Source organism: Podarcis cretensis, assembly GCF_951804945.1.
Source record: "Podarcis cretensis genome assembly, chromosome: 3".
Lineage (NCBI taxonomy): Eukaryota > Metazoa > Chordata > Lepidosauria > Squamata > Lacertidae > Podarcis > Podarcis cretensis.
This window is the reverse complement of record NC_137172.1, coordinates 34,421,111-34,443,670: the sequence shown is the minus strand read 5'-3', so window position 1 is coordinate 34,443,670 and position 22,560 is coordinate 34,421,111. Positions and strand designations below refer to the sequence as shown.

The following is a 22,560-nucleotide window of genomic DNA, read 5'->3' as shown; positions in this document are numbered from 1 at the left end:
AGCCACTGCCTCCTTTCACGTTCCCATGGATTATTTTAAAAATCAATCTTAGGCAGAGTAGGAAAACCAAAAATAGCAGCCATCTTTTCACTCCCACTCCTTACTACACAGTTCGAGGCGAAAGGATAATATCACTTGCGTATTTCCAGCTGGTTGCTGTTCAAAGCCTTCGCCTATTGTCATTGTTGGAAATAATTATAACCGGACAGTAGGTGTAGCTAGAACGCATAGCTAGATTTCACTTCTGTGCTGGCGAAGCGACTGCATTTCCAAGCGCAGTGAAGACAGACACACCGTGTTTGTCGCCCCCATTGTTATGAATGAAAAGCTACCTTAAATGAACCTCTCGGCTATTTTCTTAGCAACTGCATCCTACTTAAGACCTCTTGCGTTGGCAGATCCTCTGACCTCTTCGGAAACGCTTCATTTCTCAGCGGAGCTAGGTGCTTTTATTATTTTATTTTTTAAGGGAGGCGGTGGGGGGTGGCAAGCGCGTGCCCACAGCCATGCAACCCAGGAAGAAAAGCTAAAGGAGTGGTTTTACATATACCCAAACTTGGCTTGATTGACTGAGATGTGGGTTAGGTAACAACAGACATCAGCAGCAAGGCGCGCTCGTGCCGAAGATGATGCCATAGGAGCCAGCCAATAGGAGAGCTTGGCATCCCGCTCCTTTCTTCCGAGACGCGGCTTTGCTACAGGCTGAGCGCAAGAAACCATTCATGATTTTGGTGACATCATCGGAGCGGGTGGGCGGGCCTTGCGGGCCGAGGCACGCCTCCCTCGTCTATAAAAGGAGCTGCCCACTTTCTTTGCGCGAGTCAGCCTTGCAGAGAAAGTCGAGCGTAGTTTCCTCTTGTGCGCGCGGGTTGCCAGCGCTGCTCAGCTGTTCCTACCCCCTTCCTTGTCCAAGCGGGCGCTTTCCTCGGTGCAAATCGTCTGGTGGTGGCCGCTCTTCCTTAGCGAGGCCAGCCCGTTCCTCCTTTCCGGCTCTGCCCCCCTGTGCTCAGATACAAAGGACGTTGGGTCAGCCTCTTTGTTAAGACTTCATGTCTGTATTTTTCCCCATTCACTGGTGAGTACCTCGTTTGCTGGTCTTTGCTACTGTACTCGTGGGTCGCAAATGTAGATTACGAGATCCGGGTTGCAGGCTGGGGAGAGGGGGACCAACTTTTTCCAGGAAGGCTCGAGAAACCCAACTAGTCAGACTTGGGAACTGGAGGGAAGAAGCAAGTTCAAGGTTGCGCAGGGGATCGGCGAGGAACAAAAGGAGACGCTCGGTGGAAGAGGCTTCGGGGAAGCTTAGGTCAAGATCCTGGCCAGAAACGTGTAGACTTGGAAAAAGGCAGCCTGGGTCTAATTCTGCCACCCACCCGCCCGCCCCCCTTTCAAAAAAGCAAAGCCCCCTGCAAGCCCGACTCTGTTCACGCTTTACACGGAAGCAAGACCCGCCAAGTTGCACGGAGCTTTCGCCCGAGTAAACGCGCCGGGGATTGCAGCCTGCTATTGCTCGGCGGTGCAGCTACGCCGTTTTGAATGCGAAGCCTCTTTAGCAGTCGGTGCACGCTCTGCTGCTGGGGGCAGGGGAGAGAGGGCGTCGGTTAAGCGGTTATTCATTCGGCGTTTGTCCTCCATTTCACCCCGCCCGGCGAAGCGGCTCGGCGAAGCTGGGGTTGCTGCAACAGGAGGCGGCGGCAGTTTGCACGGCGAGGCGGCAGCCGCCGCTGCTCCTCGCTTGAGCATCTTGAATGGTCGCTGCTCGCTTGCTTGGAGCGCTTGCACTGCAGCCAGGGCTTTGCAGACGCTGCACCCCGAGCAACGGATTTTAGAGGGGCATTTGGGGGGCGGGGGCTCAGTAATGACGGCTAAAGAGCGACTGTCTGTGTTTGAAAAGTCGCTTGTCAGTTTTGATGTTCGATCTGCAAAGACAACACCCTCCCCCGGCCCCAAACAAAATATCACCCGAGAGTGTGGAGGGGCGCAGTCCTGCAACCCGGAGGGGAAACTTAATCGCGTGAGGAAGTTTGCTGTTGGGCAGCTGCTTCTCTGCAAGCCTGCAACAAAGGCAGTAGTGATCCGAGCAGCCGGCTGCTGACAAGGGGCGGGGGGTAGTCGCCGCAGCAGCCGCTCTTGGCTTGGCAAGTAACCCACACACCCCTCCGAATGGGTGCAGGATTACGGGGAAACAGATTTTGCCAGGGACTAATATCTAAAGGGTTACCAGCATGAGTCTGACCAAGCTGCGGGGGGCAGTGGAGGACAGGAGTGCCTGGCGTTCTCTGGTCCATGGGGTCACGAAGAGTCGGACACGACTAAACGACTAAACAACAACAATATCTAAAGGTGGTGTAAGGACTGTAGGCAAATCGGAAGCCTTGACCCTTAATCCCAGATGTGTTGAGCTGGCTGTGTTTAGTAGTGCTGGAAGGTCACTCTGCATATGTTCAGAAGCTCTCTGTAAATTATTATTCATTGTCTTACATGCCAAGGCTGGGACCTGAGCTTGGAAAATGGTTCCAGGGCAGAACTCTGAAGCTCTGAAGAACTCCTGGAATTTTTGCTTGAGGCTGTGATGATGGGGTTGCATTCAAATGATGCCTTGAGGTGGTGCATTTTAGCCCGCCCGAATCTACCCTTACGTATTTGCGTCTTTCCGCTGTATTCTCTTACAGCCTTGTAACTGCTAGGAAAGGCGGGAGCTGCCCAGAGAAGTTGTGTAACCATCTTCCTTGGGCTGCTTTCAGAGAAAGGCTGGTCAGGCATCTGCGAGGCAGGCTTCAGGGAATTGTGCTTTTCTGGCACAGAGATGGGCTTGAAAGCTAGATGGCAATTCAGAATCTGATTCTGTGGCCTCACATACACCACACACAAATATGAAAACACTGGATGCCTCTCATGATGAATGCCAAAAGCAGTATGAGTATCCCTTGGCACAAGAGATGCTCTACCTGTGGTAAATTCCTGAGTGGTTTTAATAGAACTGGCAGGGATGCAGCAAGTGAGTTCTTTTTTGTTTTTTTTGCAAAGGTTGCACAGCTTTCTGAAGAGCAAGTGAGGGGAGAATAGCACTAAAGCAAACTCTGCTCTCTAGACCTGCAAGCTGTGTGGAGATGTTTGACAAGTAGTCTGTTTTGCCTCCCTAGTGTATTTTTGTCTGGAAACCATGCTCTTGCTTGGTGGGGCACTTCTGATGCTTAATAGTCAGTTATACTTGCCAGATAGCACAGTTTGGGTTGTACACCATCCAGCTGTTAGCCGGTGGGGCAAGCTAACTGCTGACCAGCATACAGCTACCCAGCAAGCTAATTTCCTGCTATGCCTCAGCTTTTCTCTTCTCCCCAGCTTGAAATTGAAAAAAGGAGGTAGCTGTTTACTTGACCTCAGCTGGTTGCTGTTATTTTTATATTCAAGTTTTCTTGCAGAGCAAAGCAGACTATAGAGTTCGGCAGGCTACAACCCACTCCTTGGCTTTAGTAACCTTTGAATACCTCTAGCAGGGAATTCCTAAGAAGCTGGTTGTCTCTGCACTTACTTAAAGCATTTTACAGAGCAAAGTCCAGTTTCACTTCCTTTTTCTAGACGCACTGTAAAGAGATAGCCCATAAACCCCAATATAGAGGGCAGGAGGGCCACAGCAAGGTGGGTAAAATGAACAGATTAGTTTCCTCCCTGTTTGTCTAGTCCTGGAGATAGAGTTGAGCTGATCTTGATGTAGCTCTCACTTATGCATAGAACTAAGATGCAGCAGCAGCAAATAAGTTGATTCGCGTCAGGGAGGCTCTTTCAATGACTTCTCTCTGTGGCTTTGTCAGACTGTATGCTCCTTGGAGCAGAGACCTGTCTTTATTATTATTGTAATATATTTGAGTGCTGTATGCATTGATGTCACTAATAAGTACACATATCTGTGTACTTTTTCCTAGCATGAGCTGCTTGCATTTTGTATTATGCATATGTGTCAAAGCTTAAACTTGGTATTCTGTATGAATCTATAAGAGCTGTTGCCGCTTGGCAAGGGTATAAAGTTTGCTGTGTCCCCCAAAGATTGAGCACTTGTGACTAGTGGGCAAGCATTTCTGTTGCTATTTTATAGTGCCATTGCATTTTATTATCTGGGGTACATCTGAAGCTGATTCAGAGCAGCTTCCAAACTGCAACACACTTCTTTTATGGCAGCACCGCTGAACATATTTTCTTCATTTCAGTGGCAACATGAATGGATGCAGGCAAGCTTTATAAAGTGCTGTGCCTGGAAATTGAAAATGGTTAAGCACACATCAAAATGCAGAAGTTACTGGATGTGTATGCAAATCTACTTTTGCTTTCAGAATTCATTACACAGGAAAATATGAGTGCATCTTTAACCCCCAGCGTGGCAGTTCCTGAAACCAAAGTTACAGAATTAATCAGAATTAAAGCCTTTGGAGCTGCATAAGTGCTCCATTTGACAAGGGTCTTTACTATTGTTTTGAGGAGGTTTTGGAATCAGTAGGCTTTCAACACAGGGTTGGGGTAAGCATTAGAAAGTCTCAGATTGACTTGTTTCTAGGAGGGGTTTGGCCTTAAGCCAGGTGGGTTAGGACCCAGAACTGAATTGTGTGCTCCATCCTTATGGCTGGTTGCTTCCCTAACAGTAACATTAATTTTTTAAAGGTCTATGTAAGGAGAATAGCAGAGTGGGAAACAACAGGACTTGTTCAGTGTTGTCTGGATTAAAGACCCCAGGTCTGTAAAGACTTGACTGCTGCTTCTAGCTGTTCTAAACTTGGCTAAAACTTGTACAATATCTTCCTTTGAGTGAGGGGTTGAACCTTGAAATCAAAGGAGTCGAGAGGCCCAAATGGAACTTGGAGTGTTCCATTCTGTTTAAAATAAATAATAAATAACCAAGGCCCTTTCCTAAACTGGAAAGGTTGAAAGGCTTTACCATGTTGATCAACATCTGAATGTTTCTTCAGTAACATGAAGCTGTAGTAATAATTCCACGTGGTCCAGTGATTGTGTTCATTTAATGGAACTCTCAACAGCTGAAGCTCTTTCTCTCTCTCTGCCTCTGTTTCCAGCTCTGATTATCTGAGATCAGCTGACATGACTGAGGTGATGAGCGCTCCATCTATGGACGAGATTGGCTTAAGCCCCCGCAAGGATGGTCTGTCATACCAGGTATGTTTACTCTGCTTCACAGAACATTGTTAACCAGCAGAATCAGTTGGGAGTAGATGATGATGCCTTTTCAACAGGCTGACCTACCAGTCTCATTCTCTGCATGCTTACTTGGGAGTAAAACCTCATTGACTTATTTTCAAGCTAGGGATGTGGAACACTTGGCTGGGGTGGAAAAAAAATGTTTGAGGCTCAAGTACCACTTTGGACAGCCTGGAATAAAGTCACTACACCTAAGATCTTAATCCAACATAGGTTACAGAATGCTTAGACTGCACTGAAATGAATGGAGTTTAAGCACAATGCTAAGCGCTCCACTGCACTGTGGCACCTATTCACGCAATTCATGTCCTATTATCTATGTTAAGTTAGTTGTCTCAAGTTTTCATCTAAATCAGGTATCCCCAAACTCGGCCCTCCAGCTGTTTTGGGACTACAATTCCCATCATCCCTGACAACTGGTCCTGTTAGCTAGGGATGATGGGAGTTGTATTCCCAAAACAGCTGGGGTGGCCAAGTTTGGGGGTGCCTGATCTAAATGATCCACTCTTCTGGCAGCTCACACTTGAACACACTGCTTAGGCAGCATCTGAAGCTAACACGTATGTCTTGCAAGGCCACAACGTGGAACACAGCAAGGTTTGCCTCAATTTTGTAAGAGAAATCTGGGAAGGTCTTGTCACAGTACAGACACCCTACGTGCTTTGTTTGTGATGCATCAAGCTAGATTTTTAACTTGCCAGTGCCAGAAGGCAAACTGTTCACAATGAGGCTGAGGAGCAATGGTGATGAGTCACATAATATCACAGAGATCTCATTTATGGTGTGTTTGCAAAACCCACCAACTAAAATGATAATTGGAAGTCACAACAAATGTTACAAATGCTTGCTTTGGTTACACACATGCTATGGCTAGACCCTTTGGATTCTTTCAGGGTGCCTAAACCACTGTCTGTGCTTATCCTACTTAACTGCCTACAGCTTTGCAAACAAACAAGCAAACAGAAACATGGGCTGCTGGCAGCATTGAGTGTAAGAAAACATTGCTTGCATTTACTTATTTTAGCATCCCTTTGGTTTTGCATAAGGGCAAACTTGGATTCTTTCCAAGCTCACCCATCAGCTGGACATGAAGGAGAAGCCAGATGTGAACTCGCTGCTGATACAGATGAGCTTAAAAGTGGCATTGGATATGGGTTGCCATGTGATGCTTGGAAGGAATGATGACTCAGCATCCTCCTTAGGTCAAGGGCAATTTTTCTTCATTGTAAGAGGAGCGAAGCGGCAGCATTTCAGCAGGCGTTGAGAATCTTGGCCCTCCAGATGTGGACAGACTACAACTCCCATCAGCCCCAGCAAGCATGGCCAGTGATCAGTGATGATGGGTGTTTTAGTTAAGCAACATCTGGAGGGCCAAAGATTCCCCACTTTGCAGCATTTCAGTCTCATGTAGGTTTGTTGCTATTATCTTTTCATATGTTGGGATTCTAATGAAGAAACTAGACAGGCTTTGAGTGCTTGAATTATAATCCTCCCAACACGATGCTGGTTTGTTTTTGTGGGGGAGGGGAGCATTGTCCTACTCATTGTAAAAAAGAAAAGAAAAAAAGGTTACAACCAAGAAACAAATATTTACATTGCATAGGGCAATTGCAGATGTCATTCCCTGGAATGACAGCTGCAAACCCAAAAGCAAAACAGGAAGTAGCTCTCGGACGAAGCACCTGTTGTCCTGGGGCTTTGGAGTTACCATTACATTTGGACTAGCGGCACTCGGAGTGGAGATTGCCACAGTGGACATGTAGGCTTCTGGCATGCCAGTTGCTAACAGAAATCTTAGGAATGCCCTGTCCAGGGAGGCTCACCTGGCACCAACCCGGGCCTTCATGGCACTAGGCATAGAACTTTTTCTTTGCCCAGGCACTTCTGAATTCTGTTTTTAAACAGGCATGTTTTGGTCCTTGCATTTTATTTCTGTATAGTCCGCTTTTAAAGACGCAAATACTCTCAGGGCAGCTTAAAAGTAGCATAGGAAGCTGCCTTTTGCCAAGTCAGAATCAGACCTAGTTTGGATTTGTCTACACGGACCTGCAGTTGCTCTCCAGGTACTTCCCAGCCCTGCCGGAAAACACCAGGGACTGAAACTTGGGCCCTTCTGCACTCAAAGCAGTTGCTCTACCCCTTTCCTGAATTGTTTACTTGGAAGTAAATTTGAAATAAAATACTAAAATGATATAAAAAGAATTCATTAGGAATGAGTTCCCAGGGCAGCTGGCAGCTGGTATATTGTCCTGAGGGGTGAAGGGAGGTCCTAATTCCCTCTTTGCTTGCCTCCCTCATTCTTTCACCTGGCTCTAATTTGATTTTCAGTTTTAAATATCCATATAACTGTCTTCACTTTTACTGCCTTTTAATTTATGATAACTGGGGGAAGAAGGGTAGAGCCTAAAACTTATGTATGAATGAATAAAGTCACTATGATAAGCTGCCCCATGTAAAATGGTAGGCCTGCATTTTCTCCAGCCTACCTTCAAAAGTCACTACACCTAAGATCAAAAGCAAAAATCCCCTACTAAGCTACTTAAGATTAAATGGCTTTGACTGGCCTTCTCCAAGTTGGTGCCCTCCAGGTGATGGCTGGACAACCATTCCAGCTGGGGCAGGTGGGAGTTGTAGTCCCAACAACCACCTGAAAGGCACAAGGTTGGGGAGGGCTGATTATTTTTTGAGGGTTATGGCCAAAGTTTGCATGTGGATGAAACGAGAACCTGCTCTCATCTTTTCCTGGCAGCTGTGTTAAGTCCTCAGTCTTTGATAATCTATTTGGAGGGTCAATATGTACCTTGGGGCATATCCAGATGGCTCAAACCTCTGTAATTGGTGGCACCTTTCCAGTGCCAACATGTACAGTGCTTAAGTTCTCAAGTGCTGTTTGGCTGCCAGTGGCTATGATGAACTGGATCAGAATAGGACCACAGTGGTCTATGCAGGCTTCACCTGGCCACTGATGTCCTGTGGGGGAATATACTCAACCCTACTCCCAGCTTGCGTGCTGCAGTGCCCCCAGGAAGTAGCTAAATCTCCCATTAGGACATCTGTTCCTTCAGTTTTCGCACTTGACTTTGTGCAGTCTCTGCTTTGCTAACTATGACTTCTCACAATGTCCCTCATACAGACATTGACAAATCTGCACTTTTCCTTTTCTTTTTAAAGATTTTGGCTTCTCCTGGGCTGTTTTTGGGGTTTTTTTTGCAGTTTCCAACTCAGAAACTGCACAAAACCTTTTGGGACATTTTCACTGCCATTCTAAAGATTGCTGTAGGGTTCTTGATAGTTTCTCTGTTTAGTAAACTAGAAAATCCGAAGAAGTGCGTATGCACACGAAAGCTCATACCAATAACTAACTTCGTTGGTCTCTAAGGTGCTACTGGAAGGAATTTTTTTATGTTGCTTAGAAAGTTGCACATTCTCCCACTCACCCAAATAGAAGTGGTTTTTAAACTGGGGAACATGCAAATGTGCAGTGGCTGCCTAATGGCAGTCTGGATCTACTACTACCAGGGAAAAGGAGTAAAGGTGTCAATCTAGCTGCACAGTTGAGCACTTCATTAACCATTTTTGCACATTACCTGCACATAGGGCATAATGGTGCGTACGTGGAGCAGGGCTATGCTTTTACCCCTCCAGTCTCCTCCCAACAGCCATGCATTGCCCAGGATTGTTTGACAAGAAACCCCAATGTTTGGGACAAAAACATGAGTAGGTCTATTGTCTATTTAAAAGAATCCCCAGCCCTTCTGCAAAATAAGTAGCAAGTAAACATGGGGTTCCAGGAAGTGTACTGACCTTCTGCCTTCTTTGTTTACGAGGGTGGATTGTTGGTAGGGTATTTGTGTTGTTGTTTTTTAAATGATATTTATTAAAGTTTCGAATAAAAACATATAAACACAGACAACAATAAAAACATACATAAACCAACAAACCAAAAACAAGTATAAATTCAAACCTTATTTTCTAAACCTAATTTCCCCGACCTCCTCACACCTCCCCCTTCTGTATTCTAATCTCATATATCTTGTCAGCAAATCCATTCCCATGTTTCCCATAGTTTTTAATAATTCTATTCTTTTTCCTTAATCAACACCCCTGCAAACCACTAATTTTTAAACCCATGTCGTTCTAGCCTTCATTAATTTTATAATATTTATTAAGATAGTCTTTAAACTTCTTCCAATCTTCTTCCACTGTCTCTTTGTCCTGGTCTCGGATTCTGCCAGTCATCTCTGCCAGTCCCATATAATCTGTCATCTTCATCTGCCATTCTTCAAGTTCTGTCCTTCTTTAACACCACATGGTTAACCATACCCAGGAGGAAGGCCTCTGGTTTCTTCAAGAAGGTATATTTAAATACCTTTTTCATTTCATTATATATCATTTCCCAGAAAGCCTTGATCCTTGGGCATGTCCACCAGAGGTGAAAAAAAGTACCTTCATTTTCTTTACATTTCCAACATTTATTATCTGATAAGTGGTAAATTTTTGCAAGCTTGACTGGGGTCATGTACCATCTATAAATCATTTTCATAATATTCTCTCTCAGGGCATTACATGCCGTAAATTTCATGCCTGTGGTCCACAACCTTTCCCAGTCAGCAAACATAATGTTATGACCAATATCTTGTGCCCACTTAATCATAGCTGATTTAACTGTTTCATCCTGCGTATTCCATTTCAACAGCAAGTTAAACATTTTTGACAAGTTCTTAGTTTTGGGTTCTAGCAACTCTGTTTCCAATTTTGATTTTTCCACCTGGAAGCCAATTTTCCTGTCCAGCTTATAAACCTCCAATATTTGATAATAATGAAGCCAGTCTCGCACTTTGTCTTTTAGATTCTCAAAGCTCTGCAATTTCCACTTGTTTCCCTCCTGTTCTAAAATTTCACAATATTTTGGCCATTTGGACTCTGTATTAAGTTTTTTCAATGCTTTTGCCTCCATTGGTGACAGCCACCTTGGAGTTTTATTCTCCAGCAAGTCTTTATATTTAATCCAGACATTATATAATGCTTTCCTGACAATGTGGTTTTTAAAACCTTTATGAGCCTTAACCTTGTCGTACCACAAATATGCATGCCAACCAAAAAAATTGTTAAATCCTTCCAAGTCCAAAATGTTAGTGTTCTCAAGCAGCAGCCAGTCTTTTAACCAGCAGAAAGCTGCTGATTCATAGTAAAGTTTCAAATCCGGCAGGGCAAATCCCCCTCTTTCCTTTACATCAGTTAAAATTTTAAATTTTATTCTGGGCTTTTTGCCCTGCCAGATAAATTTAGATATATCTTGCTGCCAACCCTTGAAACACTCCATCTTGTCCACAATTTGCAATGTTTGAAACAAAAACAACATTCTAGGCAATACATTCATCTTTATAGCTGCTATTCGACCCGACAAGGAAAGCTTCAGATTCGACCAAATTTCTAAATCTTTTTTCACTTGTTTCCAACATTATTCATAGTTATCTTTAAATAAGTTCATGTTTTTTGCTGTCATATTGATCCCCAAATATTTAACACTCTTAACCACCGTTAAACCCGTCTCCATCTGAAACCTCTCTTTTTCAGTTACTGTTAAGTTTTTCTCTAATACCCTGGTTTTTTGTTTGTTCAATTTAAACCCTGCCACTTGACCAAATTCTTTGTTGGTAGGGTATTTGCACTCCCTTGAGTTTTGATCATGCCTCAGAATGCATCTGAGAGAGTGGCAAAAGGGAACGTCTATTTTTTGGAATGATTTCAGATGTCCCCTAATTCCTGCAGGAATAATAAAACCGCAAGTCTTCTAACTATGTCATCCACTAAATGGACTGATGTCCAGACGAAGGCTTGGTTTGTTTTCAGCCTGTTGAACGTTGAGCAGCCTAGTTTGGTCTTCTGAGTCCGCCTCCCCCTTCGACTGCATTGTGCTTTCTTACTCCTTGGAAATGCTTAATCACCACTTTGCATGTTCACTCTGTTAATGTCATTTGACTGCAGAGCTAATAACTGCTTGAAACTGAGGCTGGTTAAGAACTAAATTAATCATTTTACTAGCCTGCTGTCAAAACAATGCCTTGACTTCAAACTTTTTTTAAAAAAAGTCCTGCTGGAATGGAATTTGAACTAAGGGCCATTGAAACAAATCTCAAGTTGTGTCAGCTGTGCCGGGCAAACAATATGACTAACTTTGGAGGCAAGTGTTCTGCTTTTTGTGCTCAGATTGCGTTGAACAGCTGGTTAACTAAATCCACTGACTCTGCAGGGAATGAGCATTCAAGACCGGCTGATGGCACAAGCGACCCAAGTGGTGGTTTGGAGCAGCCATTAAGGGTGGTGATTGCATAAGCAGGAGTCATGCCCCAAAATAATTTCCTGTTTTGCAGAGCATGTTGGAGTGATTCCTCTCCTGTGTGCTGTGCAAGGAGCAAGAGCATTCCTTAAATGTGAAAGTAGCCCTGGGATGGACACGCTGGCTGGATTGCATGGTGCATTTGTTTGGGAGCAGTACATTCCTTGGGTTGGCCTTGTGGCTGTTTCTAAATGGTGTGTAAGGCTGGCTTGCACAACTAGGGATCCAACCTGCCAAGTGCTTGATAACCACCATGTGCTTGCCATCTCAGCCAAGTGGCAAAATCTCAAGCTTTTTTTGCTAAGCTCTGATGGGCTGCTGCATTTGGCTTGGTGGATCACAGGCCTGATGTTGGGACCCCAGCTGTACTGCCAGCATTTAGGAATGGGAATCCTGTGGGCCTCAAAACCTGGTTGGACTACAACCACCATCATCCTTGACTGCTGGCCATGCTGGCTGGGGTTGATGGAAGTGCCAGGCATAGGCAAACTCCGGCCCTCCAGATGTTTGGGACTACAATTCCCATCATCTCTTACCTCTGGTCCTGTTAGCTAGGGATGGTGGCAATTGTAGTCCCAAACATCTGGAGGGCCGGAGTTTGCCTAAGCCTGCTCTGGTAGGTCACAGGTTCCCTACCCCTGTCACGGCTGTGCAAAATGCACTCCCATGCCACCCTGCTATAGGACTTGCTGGTTACATGGACAATGAAGTCGGTGGTGCAGTTCTTTAGATGCCTTTTAAATTCTCTCCGGTTGTCTTGGATTCCTTACTAGCATAGCTTGTTTCCTTGCAGTGCAGTTTTGCACTGCAGCTGAGCTCTTTTGGTTTGTACTCGAGCAAGCTCGCGTACTGCAAGCCTTTTTGTGGTTGTTAAAACATTTTCCACTCTTGGTGCCAAGTTCAGTCAACTCTAGAGGAAGCGGCAGGGGGGTGGGGCTGGGGGAGAGGAGGGTGTCACCTGGCACAGAAGAAGCAGATGATCTTCAGTTTCAGTTTGATTTTGAGGCATTGGACAAGAAAATAAAGTAGTTTTGCGTTTGCCTGAGTTGAGTTTTAGGCCAAAGCAAACTGTTGTTCCATCAATGAAGATCTTTTCAGTCTTTGGCTAGGTAGCTAACTGCTTGGAGTGCTCTTGTAGCTGAAAAGCAGGATATAAATAACTGAATCATAGAACTGTGAAGTTGTCAGGGACCCTCAGGGGCCAACTAGTCCAGACCCGTTCAATGCAGGATTCACAGGCTAAGAATCCCTGACAGATGGCCACCTAATCTGTTTAAAAACTTCCAGCGAATGAGAGTTTGCCACCTTCTGGAGTAGCCCATTCCACTGTCAAATAGCTCTTAATGTCATATATTCCTAATGCTTGGTTGAAATCTTCTAAATAAACTTTTCAAAAGGCATCCTGCTACTGTTTTTGAGATGCGAAATGGTTTTCCACATATTGGGCTCCATTTGTTTATCACTGCAGCCATAAGATACCCAACAAACATTTCATTTCCTCTGTCCTTATTGGTGCTTTACTAATGTGTAGATAGTTCTGGGTGGTGTAATGGTTCGAGTATCAAACTGGGGCTTGGGAGACCAGGCTTCAGATCCTCACTCGGCCAAGTGGCTCACTTGGGGCCAGTCACTGCTTTTGAGCCTTACCTACCTCACACGGTTATAGTAGGGATTAAATGAGAACACCTTTATGCCACCTTGAGCTTCTGGGAAAAGACGGTAGGATATAAATGAAATAAATACATAAGTGAGAAGAGTGACTGAGCAGACATGGAAGTACGATGAGCTTGACCAGGGCAAGCCTATATGATCCTAGCTTCCATATGTGGGAGCTGTTTTTGGCAACTGTCACATGAGCACAGTAAAAGTCCCAGGAAGGCGTCTGGTACCAAAATGCCTTGTTTCTGTGTTGTGTCAAAGAAAATGAAAAACTACCTGAATTACAGTTTAGGAAAGGAATCTTCTTTTGCTTTATCTGGCTCCTAGTTTGTAGCAGCTGGCTGTTCGTTTGCAATCAAATGCGTTTCAGGGCTTAAGGATTTCCTTGCTAGATGAGATCAAAGGTCCTCCTGCTGCCCCATCCAGTCTCCAGAACTGGCAAACCCAGAGGGTGCTGGAAGCTCAGAGTTGGGGCACCACGAAGGTGCTACCCATCTCGTGTTTATTTCTAGCATTGCTGCTTCTGAACAAGAAGTGGTGGATCTGTCCTCCGTGGCTTAGTTCAGTGTTTCCCAAACTTGGGTCTCCAGCTGGTCTTGGACTACAGTTCCCGTCTTTGACCACTGGTCTTGCTAGATAGGGATGATGGGAGTTGTAGTCCAAAAACAGCTGGAGACTCAAGCTGTGTGGAAAGCTGTGGCCATCAAAGAAACTGCTTAGGCTTATAATCCTATTCCCGGTTAACTCCAAATGCAGTCTGGCCTGTAACGAATATAGTCTGAACATAGATAGTCTGGCTTCTACACCAAATAAATATTTGCACACCAAGTCCCACATGCTATGTAAATAGCTGTGATGCAAACCTGAAATGGATAGCATGAATGCAGGCTTTGAGTTCAAGGATCTGCTCAGCTAGCTTTGTAAATAAGCCCAGAAAAGTTAACATGCTGCAGCATTTTTACTGGCCTGAAAGAGGAGAGTCAAAAGTTGCATTTCTATGCTGGGCACCAAGTGGGGGGGGGGGTTCCCCTCTTTTCGAAGCCTGCTTGGTTTCTATGCTGGGTGCAGTGGAGGGACGAAGGCCCCCTCTTTCTCCTCCATCTCCTTCAGCATGCTCACTCGCCTGCACAGAATTCCATGCAGACACCTGCATACAATTTATGGCTGCCTGTGGCTACCAGGCTAGCACTTAAATGCAAGGCTGTGCTCAGCTGCAGGATCGTGTCTGTTTCCATCCCGCCCTGAGATACTCTTTCACCTCTGGCATGCCAAAGGATCCGAATGCATTATTTCTCCACTGATAGCATGGAAAAGTCTCCCTTGCCAGGCTGCTATTCAGTCACTGGCTTGCATTTATTCTCTGATCGGCTTCCTTGATAGCCCAATAGGCTGTTGTGTATTGGGACAGCTGTAAGTGTGCCTGAGTCCCCAGGGATGGAAATCTACCTCTTGTGTAAAGAGGAGAGAGCAGATAGCATCTCGTGGATGTGGATAAAAGTATCCTCATGCAAAGCCTCTCTCTTGTTCCTTTGTTCCCACAGACAACCTTGTCTCGTTTCCTTGTCTGTCATGTGCTGGGAAATGTGACTTCACTTATTTTCCATTGGGCCATCCCTAATCCTTGAGTGTAATTGCAACAACTCATTTTTATGCTGCCTTGATTATTTTTAAAAAAGCATGAGTTAGTGGAAAAATCCCGACCTCCTCTATTGCAGCTGCTTGGAGATAAGATAGTTCATTCTATTTAAAAAGGAGGGAGGAAAAGCACACTAAGCACAACACGTTTGAGGGATGTTTATTTAAGGAAATCATTTATTCCTTAGTTTTCAAGGGGGTGGGCGGAAGCAGACAGTTTATTTCCAAAACAGCTATTCTGGCTTGACCTAATGTACCTAACATGACAGTGAATGCTTATTGCTCTGGTGTTTCCTGCACTGCTGTTAACTATAAGCATCAGCTTGGAATACTTTTGTTTCCCCCCATGGATGCGCTAAATCAGTGCCAAAGCTCTTTGCCGAATTTTAAGACTGCAGTCGGTTAATATTGCAAGTCCTGCATGACCCGCAAGACAAACTGTCTTGTGTATGGGGAAAGATTTTCTAAAGTGGGGGTGGGGACCTCCTGGTGTTGCTGGACTACAATTCCCATCACTCCTGACCACTGTCCATGTTGGCTGGCGCCCGTAGGAGTTGGAGCCCAACCACATCTGAAAGACCACAGATTCCCCATCCCTGCTGTGCGGCTGCACAATTTTATTATTTATTTATGAATCTTCTTTCACAAGTGTGTCAAGGTGATTTACAAACACGCCATGGAAATGGCTAAGAGTAATTCTTGAAAACAGCACTAGAAACAGCTGACTATAGGCTTTAAAACCACGGAAAATGAGCACCAAGAGAAACCTTTTTTATCTATGCAGAAAAGCTTGTCAGCACAAAAGTGCCTTCCAATTAATTCTGCTAAATGCAGGTAGTGGTCACCAGTCTTAAGCCCCACCAGGAGGGCAGCCTTGCCAAAGATCCTGCCTGGAGTTTCTGTTGAGGGACAGCTTGATGGAGCACTGGGAAAGCCCACTTGGAGCTGCATCGGCTGTGGCACATGGCTCACTGATGGAGGCAAACAACTGTGTCTTTAAGGTACCCATCAAGTGAACCCCCACCATCTCCAGGTAGGAGTAGGAGAGCTGCTACCGATACTAAGCTCTTGTCTGACTGGGCAAGGCAGCTTTCTATCTTCCTAGGACTTTGACTGCAGGCTGGCACTCTTCACTTTGCAGCCCAGAGTCTGCTGCTTTCTCCCCAGGAGTCCTGGCCAGCTTCCTTGTGCGATGAAGAAAAGGGGGGCTCTGTTGATGGAGCCTCCTTTGTCTTAGGCCACAGGTAGGAATCTTGTTGTTGGACTGCAGCCCCCATCAACCTGATGGTACCCAGACCAAATACCTTCTCCAAATTGCAGACAGGGAAGTTTTGGCTGGCTCTGGGAGCAGCAAGCAGGTCATTCAGCTTAGGAAGGCCACCGTCCACTTTTCTTGTACCTTGACTATTCTCTTGCAGCCTCTGGTGATAACAGGCAGCAGGATCCAAGGGAAAAGAACTAAGTGTGAGGTCTTGTATTTTGGGTTGCCATAGCATTGATACGAAAAATAGAAAGCGCTGAAGCCCTGCGATGGGGCAGAGCAGAACAGGTTTGTTCTGAAGGAAAAGAAACGGGTACGGTTCTGTTGTATTGCCGGAATGAGGCAATTTGCCTTGACATCTGGGAAATACTAACTGGAGCAGAGGAAAGTTGGATCAGCTTCCTTGTAGCACAGCTGGAAAGACTGGTGTTCATCATGGGGCTGGCCACGGGCAAGAATGCAACACATTGGAAAGGAGGGTGGCACAAAGTGCTTAGAAGGAAAACTTATTCGTAGCTTGTATTCCTACTTGTAGATATTAGAGGCTTCAGATTATCCCTACTACCTGCTGAAATAATGCATCCGGGAGCTGTGTGGACCAGTCTCTTCTGCAAACACACATTCAGGCAGCAAGAACAGATGGGAATACTCTGTATTCTTGAGCTTGTGGCAAGTACCAGAGTTGAGTGGTGAACTTTTCACACTACTTGGTCTCTAGGTGTTCTTTGGCCATTTTTTAAAGATTCTTCTGGAAGCTTTAGGGTCAGCATTCGAAATTTGCCAGGCGCATTTTGCACCTGGCTGTCGGCCACTTGTGGTGAAGATGCCCGGGGGCCAGGATGACACCTGACATCTTCCCGCATCTGGAAGTGCATGCCTGGGATCTTGCCTGTTTTCACACACAAATAACATATATTGTAGAATTGTATCTGTGATGTTTTATTTGCACAATCGGAACGAATTTCAGGAACCAAAAAGTTGTGTTGAAAAGTACCACTAGCTTGTGTATCTGTTTAGGGCCCAATGTAGAGCTGCTTTCGCTAGGTGCTTTCAAGAGAAGGGGCACCCCATGCAAGCTGGCCCTTCACCAGAAAACCTGTTTTGGGGCTATGCTAATACAGTTTGGTCAGAGGCAGCCTCTAAATTGCATCAGCCCAGTTCGGGATAGCTTAGTTCTGTATATGAATGCAATATTAACCATTCATATGAGCAACAAATCATTAAACAAAGCCTTTAAAAATTAGAAAATGTTTAAAAAACTGTGATTTGGGGTGTGTTCACACATGCAAATCATCACAGGAAGCTGTAGTCAAAAGTCATGAACATGCATGTTTCCATGAGACCATCAGAACTTTGATACTATTCCATATTACCAAGAACACAAATGTTTTTCAGTGGCGTCCATTCAGTCATAGTGTACATCTTGTACGTATTGGAATATTTCAGACAAGTTCTGTGTAGGACACACGTTGGATTTCAATCTAATTAAGATCAGGTTGGGTACTGATTTGTAGGCATCAGCAATTTCCCCAACTGTTCAATGTGGGAGGAAGTTTAAAGAAGATGATTCTATTCACTGAAACGCCTGAACATGCATTGCAGCTGGCCACATTACGAGCTAGCCAATAGCTTGAAGCCAGGTTTCAGCCAAACAACACTTGCAGGAAAGATCGGCTTGCCTTAGATCATTTGTGTGGTTTACTGATCAGATGGTTGGTTTTTGATGTGGCAGACCTTGGTTCAAAATCTTGTTCAGCCATGATGCTCACAGTTGGAACCCTGGACCAAGGCACTGCCTACCTCACAATTATGATAAAAAGAGATGAGAATGTCAAGCATACCTCACAATACTACAGAAGTGCTGACTATTGTAAATCTTTTTGTTTTCAGATTTTCCCTGACCCTTCAGACTACGATCGTTATTGCAAGCTGAAGGACCGTCTCCCTTCCATTGTAGTCGAGCCAACAGAAGGGGATGTGGAGAGCGGAGAGCTAAGATGGCCGCCTGAGGAGTTCCTGGTCCAGGAACAAGAGGAAGAAAACTGTGACGAAGCAAAGAAAGAGAGCAAGGAACAATAGAGTCTTCTGTACGACTTAAGATGCCACGTCATCTTGAGGGGGGAAGAGAACCACAACTGTTTTGAAAAGTCTTTTTTTCTACAAAAGACATTCAAATTTTGCACCTGCAAAAAGATCTTAGTTTTTTCATATTCTCTATTGAGAACTGAAGCGCTTGACATGACAATCTCCAAATGAAAGCAAGGAAGGCAGTTGTGCCGTAGTGGAAGGGGGACGGCTGCTCTTCTCAAGATCGCTGTTGAATTTTGTTAAGGTTATCTGGGGGTAGCCGTGAAATTGCCGGGCGCTTTGGTGGAGGATCAGACGGGCAGGAAACACGCTTTTTTTCTGAAGTGTGTGGGGTGGAAGAAATGACTGCAGATGTGTAAAATGCAGCTGCCTCTGGCTATAAAAGCATGAGACTAGTATTCATCTCTCAAAACTTTGCCTTCTTATAGTGCTTTGGTTTTTGGTTTTTTTGGTGTGTATGTGTGTGGGTTGTGGGTTGAGAGGTTTGATAACATGCCACTGAAATGCTCCGATGACAGTAGAGTATGGCAGGTCTTCCCTGCTGAACATCATCGAGGAGCAACGGATCAATAACGTTACCCCATTCAGTATCTTTTCTCTCTAAGTCGCACACCCTGTTGGGAATGTTGGTGTTTGGCACTTGCTAGCCCAGCCCGTTGCAGACAAAAGCCATCTTCGCCTTCTCCCCCCACCCCCAGCCCCCTCTTAAAATATGCATTTAAATTCTAACCCGAATGGGTCTTGTGACCGTGATAAAGGTATTTGACTGACATACGTTTAAATCTTACAGCAGTGAATCTTCTTCTCATTGGCACAGTGATGATGACTTTACAAAATGGTCCTTTGCCACTTTTCTGCAATAGCTCTGTTTATCCTGCACATGGTAACAAACAGGTTGAGTTTGATTTTCCTTTCTTTTTTTAAAAAAAAGCTTAAAAACCCCACCTTCAATAGATTTTTGCCATAAAATTATTTTCCGGGCACCAAAGCTGCTGTTAAGTCTCCCATCGAGAAGTACATCTAGTTGGGTATGAGTTGCCAGCTTTTCTAGTGGCATTGAGGGATGTGTGTAGTATAACCATTTGCAAAAGCTGGATGAAGAGCTCACTTTATGACAGCGCATAATCTAACTTTGTCCAACAGATGCAGTGAACCCTAACAGAGCTTTGGAGATGATCTGAAGTTAGTTTTAACAGAAGTAATAATTGAAGGAAAGCAGGTCTTCTCTTCAAAGAAACAAACAAAAAAAAGTATTATGGTCTCTCAGTATTCTGGAGAAGATAATATGCTTTTTGAACATATCTATGAGATTTTATTGATGGGCAGAAGCTTGTTCCCAAGATCTAAATTCCTAGCAACAGCTGCCGCTGTTTTTGTCCAATCTATCCTCTTAGGATGTGGAGAACAAATTGCAGGATAAGCTAAACTTGCTGCTTTCTAAGAAAGCAGAAGTCTTGACCACTTGATAGAAGTCCTTCCTGAGACTTCACAGTATAAAAGGACCACTCTTGAGAAATGAAAAGCCAGCCGTTTCCATGTTTAATTCTGGAGACACTAAAAAGATGTAATAAATGTGCATCATGGCCTTAACAAGATATTCAAAACAACCCCTAGTCTCGCACGTCCCTTGTTTATCGCCTCTGTTCCTCCTTTCTTAAGAAATCTGTTGGGACTTTGTGTATATATTTGTATTTGATACCTCATGAGTAGTAAAAATCGCTGGTAAGGAGTTAGGGAATTTGCTTGTTTAAAATCAGCAGGATTAATCCCACCCCACCCCCAGTCTTTGTCTTGCTTGTGTTTTCAACATAATGGCAATAACTTTTTAACAGCTGTGAGTCATTGTTACATGTGGGCGTGAGGTTGCCTGAGTGTTTTTTATTATTATTATTGTTATTATTATTATTTTAAGCATAATATAGGGATGTAGTTGGTGTTCCTCTGTATTCTTTTGGCAGCCAAGAACTTGTCACACATGTACTACCTATCTTGGTTAACAGTTTTGTCATCGCTGAAACCTGTCTTGCATCATTTCCTAGTCCAAGGTTGCTTTAAAACCAATGGATCCAGATGTTTTTCGGTCTTGTATGCTGGACATCTGTTCTTGTCTTGCTGTTCAGTAGAATGAGCTGTGATACCTGCACACCAGCCTGAACTCCCTTGTTTTATCTCCAAAAAGTTATATCTTGTTTTGTTTGCAGATTTTGGTCCCAAGTTTTGAAGCCGTCAAATGTAAAACCACTCAAGACGAGCAAAAATCCTTAATGCTTAAAAGATCAGAGTGGAAATGCTGTTTGTCTTTAAATATTAGCATATCCTTTTTTGCGCCTCTCTTTTTTTAATTGTTGCTTGTATTTCTGTCATTTTTGAATGTGTCTGAAGAACAAAGCACTCCAGTTGAATTTCTCCTGTTGTATATTACATTCTATATTTCTGTAAAGTTCTTTTTTGAGCCTCAGGGAAAAAAAGCTTGCATTTTTTTCAGACTACTTTTGTCACTGTGACAGTTGTAAATAAAGTTTGAAAATGCTTTCCAAACCTCTTGCATTCATGTTTGCTCTCTTATTTCGTTTCCTTTCCCACAATCCAAGAAGGGTGGAGGTGGGTGATCTCTAGCAGTTTGAAATGGGTATGTGAATCCCTATCCAAACCCAAGTGTGCTGCTCTTGGAGTGCAAACATTAAAGAGGATGGTACTGTATTGCAAATCTACAGCAGGAAAACACTTGATCAGTTTGGGTTATTCAAATGAATTAAACAAGAGAAAGCAGGAAATACCTCCCATGTTTTCTGAATTGTGGGGTGGAGGATCCTGTTAGCTAAATACCTTAGAAAATGGGGTGAGGCATCTGCTAGCTCTCCCCAAGAATAAACTGTATGCTTCTAGTACAGTGGTGCCCCGCAAGACGAAAAACCCGCTAGACGAAAGGGTTTTCCGTTTTGGAGGCACTTCGCAAAACGAATTTCCCTATGGGCTTGCTTCGCAAGACGAAATGTCTTGCGAGTTTTTCCGACTTTTTTTTCCTCCCCCCCCCCCTTTTGCTAAGCCGCTTATCTGCTTATCCGCTAAGCTGATAAGCCGCTAAAAGCCGCTAAGCCGTCAATGGGCTTGCTTCGCAAGACGAAAAAACCGCTAGACGAAGAGAATCGTGGAACGGATTCTTTTCATCTTGCGAGGCACCACTGTACAAATCTTTCCCATCTAATGATCAGCATTTGGAAAGATAGAACACATCTGTGCTTAAAAGGATTGCAGCTCAGTGTTACTGCATCTGTTTCACATGCCAAAGGTCCCATGTTCAGTTCCTGGTATCTCTAGGTAGGGCTAGGAATCTCCCGTCTGAAACCCCAGAAAGCTGTTGCCACGCAGCATGTAGATATTACTGAGCTGGATGGGACAGTATAAGGCAGCTTCCTAAAACAAGTCACCCTGATTTGAGAGAAATTTACACTTGAGCACATGTGCATAAAATTGTAGCTTGAGGCTCCGTCTAAGTCTAAGATAAGCCACTAAACTTAGGCCTCATTCACACCCCAAAGTGTTTATAGTGCTGTGATGCCACTTGAAACTGTCATGGCTCCCCCAAAGAATTCTGGGAACTGGTATTAAGCTACTGAGAGCTGTTAAGAGGCCCTTATTCCTCTCAGTTACAATTCCCAAAGTTTCCTGTTAAGAGGGATTGATTGTTAAACCGCCCTGGGAGGCAACTAACTTTTGGCACCCTTAACATCCTACAGCTCCCAGAATTATTTGGGGAAGCCATGACTGGTATCGTAAAGCTTTAAATGTATGGTGTGAATGTGGCCTTAGGCTACTTATCAAAAAGAAAACATGTTTTGAACATTTGCTTTGTGTGCCTCCATGACAGCTGCCTTATACTGTTGGTCCATCTACCTTGGTTTGTTCTACACTGACTGGCAGCTACAGGAGTCTGGCAGCATTAAGGGTTGCTGCTAAGGAAAACCATGCTAGAAGAGTCCTGTTGGACCAAGCCCAAGGCCCATCTGGTCTAGCATCCTGTCACTGTACATATGCGTACTGGGAAGCAAAGCCAGCCCTACCATTAGGCTGAATGAAGCAATGGCCACATTGGGAGAAGAGCTCCTCCTCTAGTGGAGGATAGAACGATTTGTGTCATATAGATTGCCTGGCGCTGCCTCAACTATCCTGCTTCCCTCAAGTGCTGGTGGAAGACGCCATGCCATTGCTAGTGTTGAGGAAACGTTCAGCTAGCAGTCTACGTGGCTTCTGTATGAGCACCACCATGTCCTTTGCCTCAGGCGTGTCTTGGACTGGCGTGTACCTCTTGATCTTCTACCGGTCAAGCAACTATGACAGGGCAGGCATCACTGGAGGGGAACCAACCCATTTG

At 44.6% G+C, this 22,560-nt stretch overlaps 1 protein-coding gene across 1 annotated transcript; it reads left to right on the top strand.

Moving 5' to 3' along the window:
* The first annotated feature begins 806 nt into the window (after nt 1–806).
* Nucleotides 807–20,726, top strand: LBH (LBH regulator of WNT signaling pathway). The gene is made up of 3 exons (XM_079969384.1): nt 807–1,075; nt 5,064–5,163; nt 17,991–20,726. The coding sequence occupies exons 1-3, from the start codon at nt 1,050–1,052 to the stop codon at nt 18,177–18,179; spliced, it is 315 nt and encodes a 104-aa protein (XP_079825510.1). The 5' UTR covers nt 807–1,049; the 3' UTR covers nt 18,180–20,726.
* Nucleotides 20,727–22,560: the final 1,834 nt, after the last annotated feature.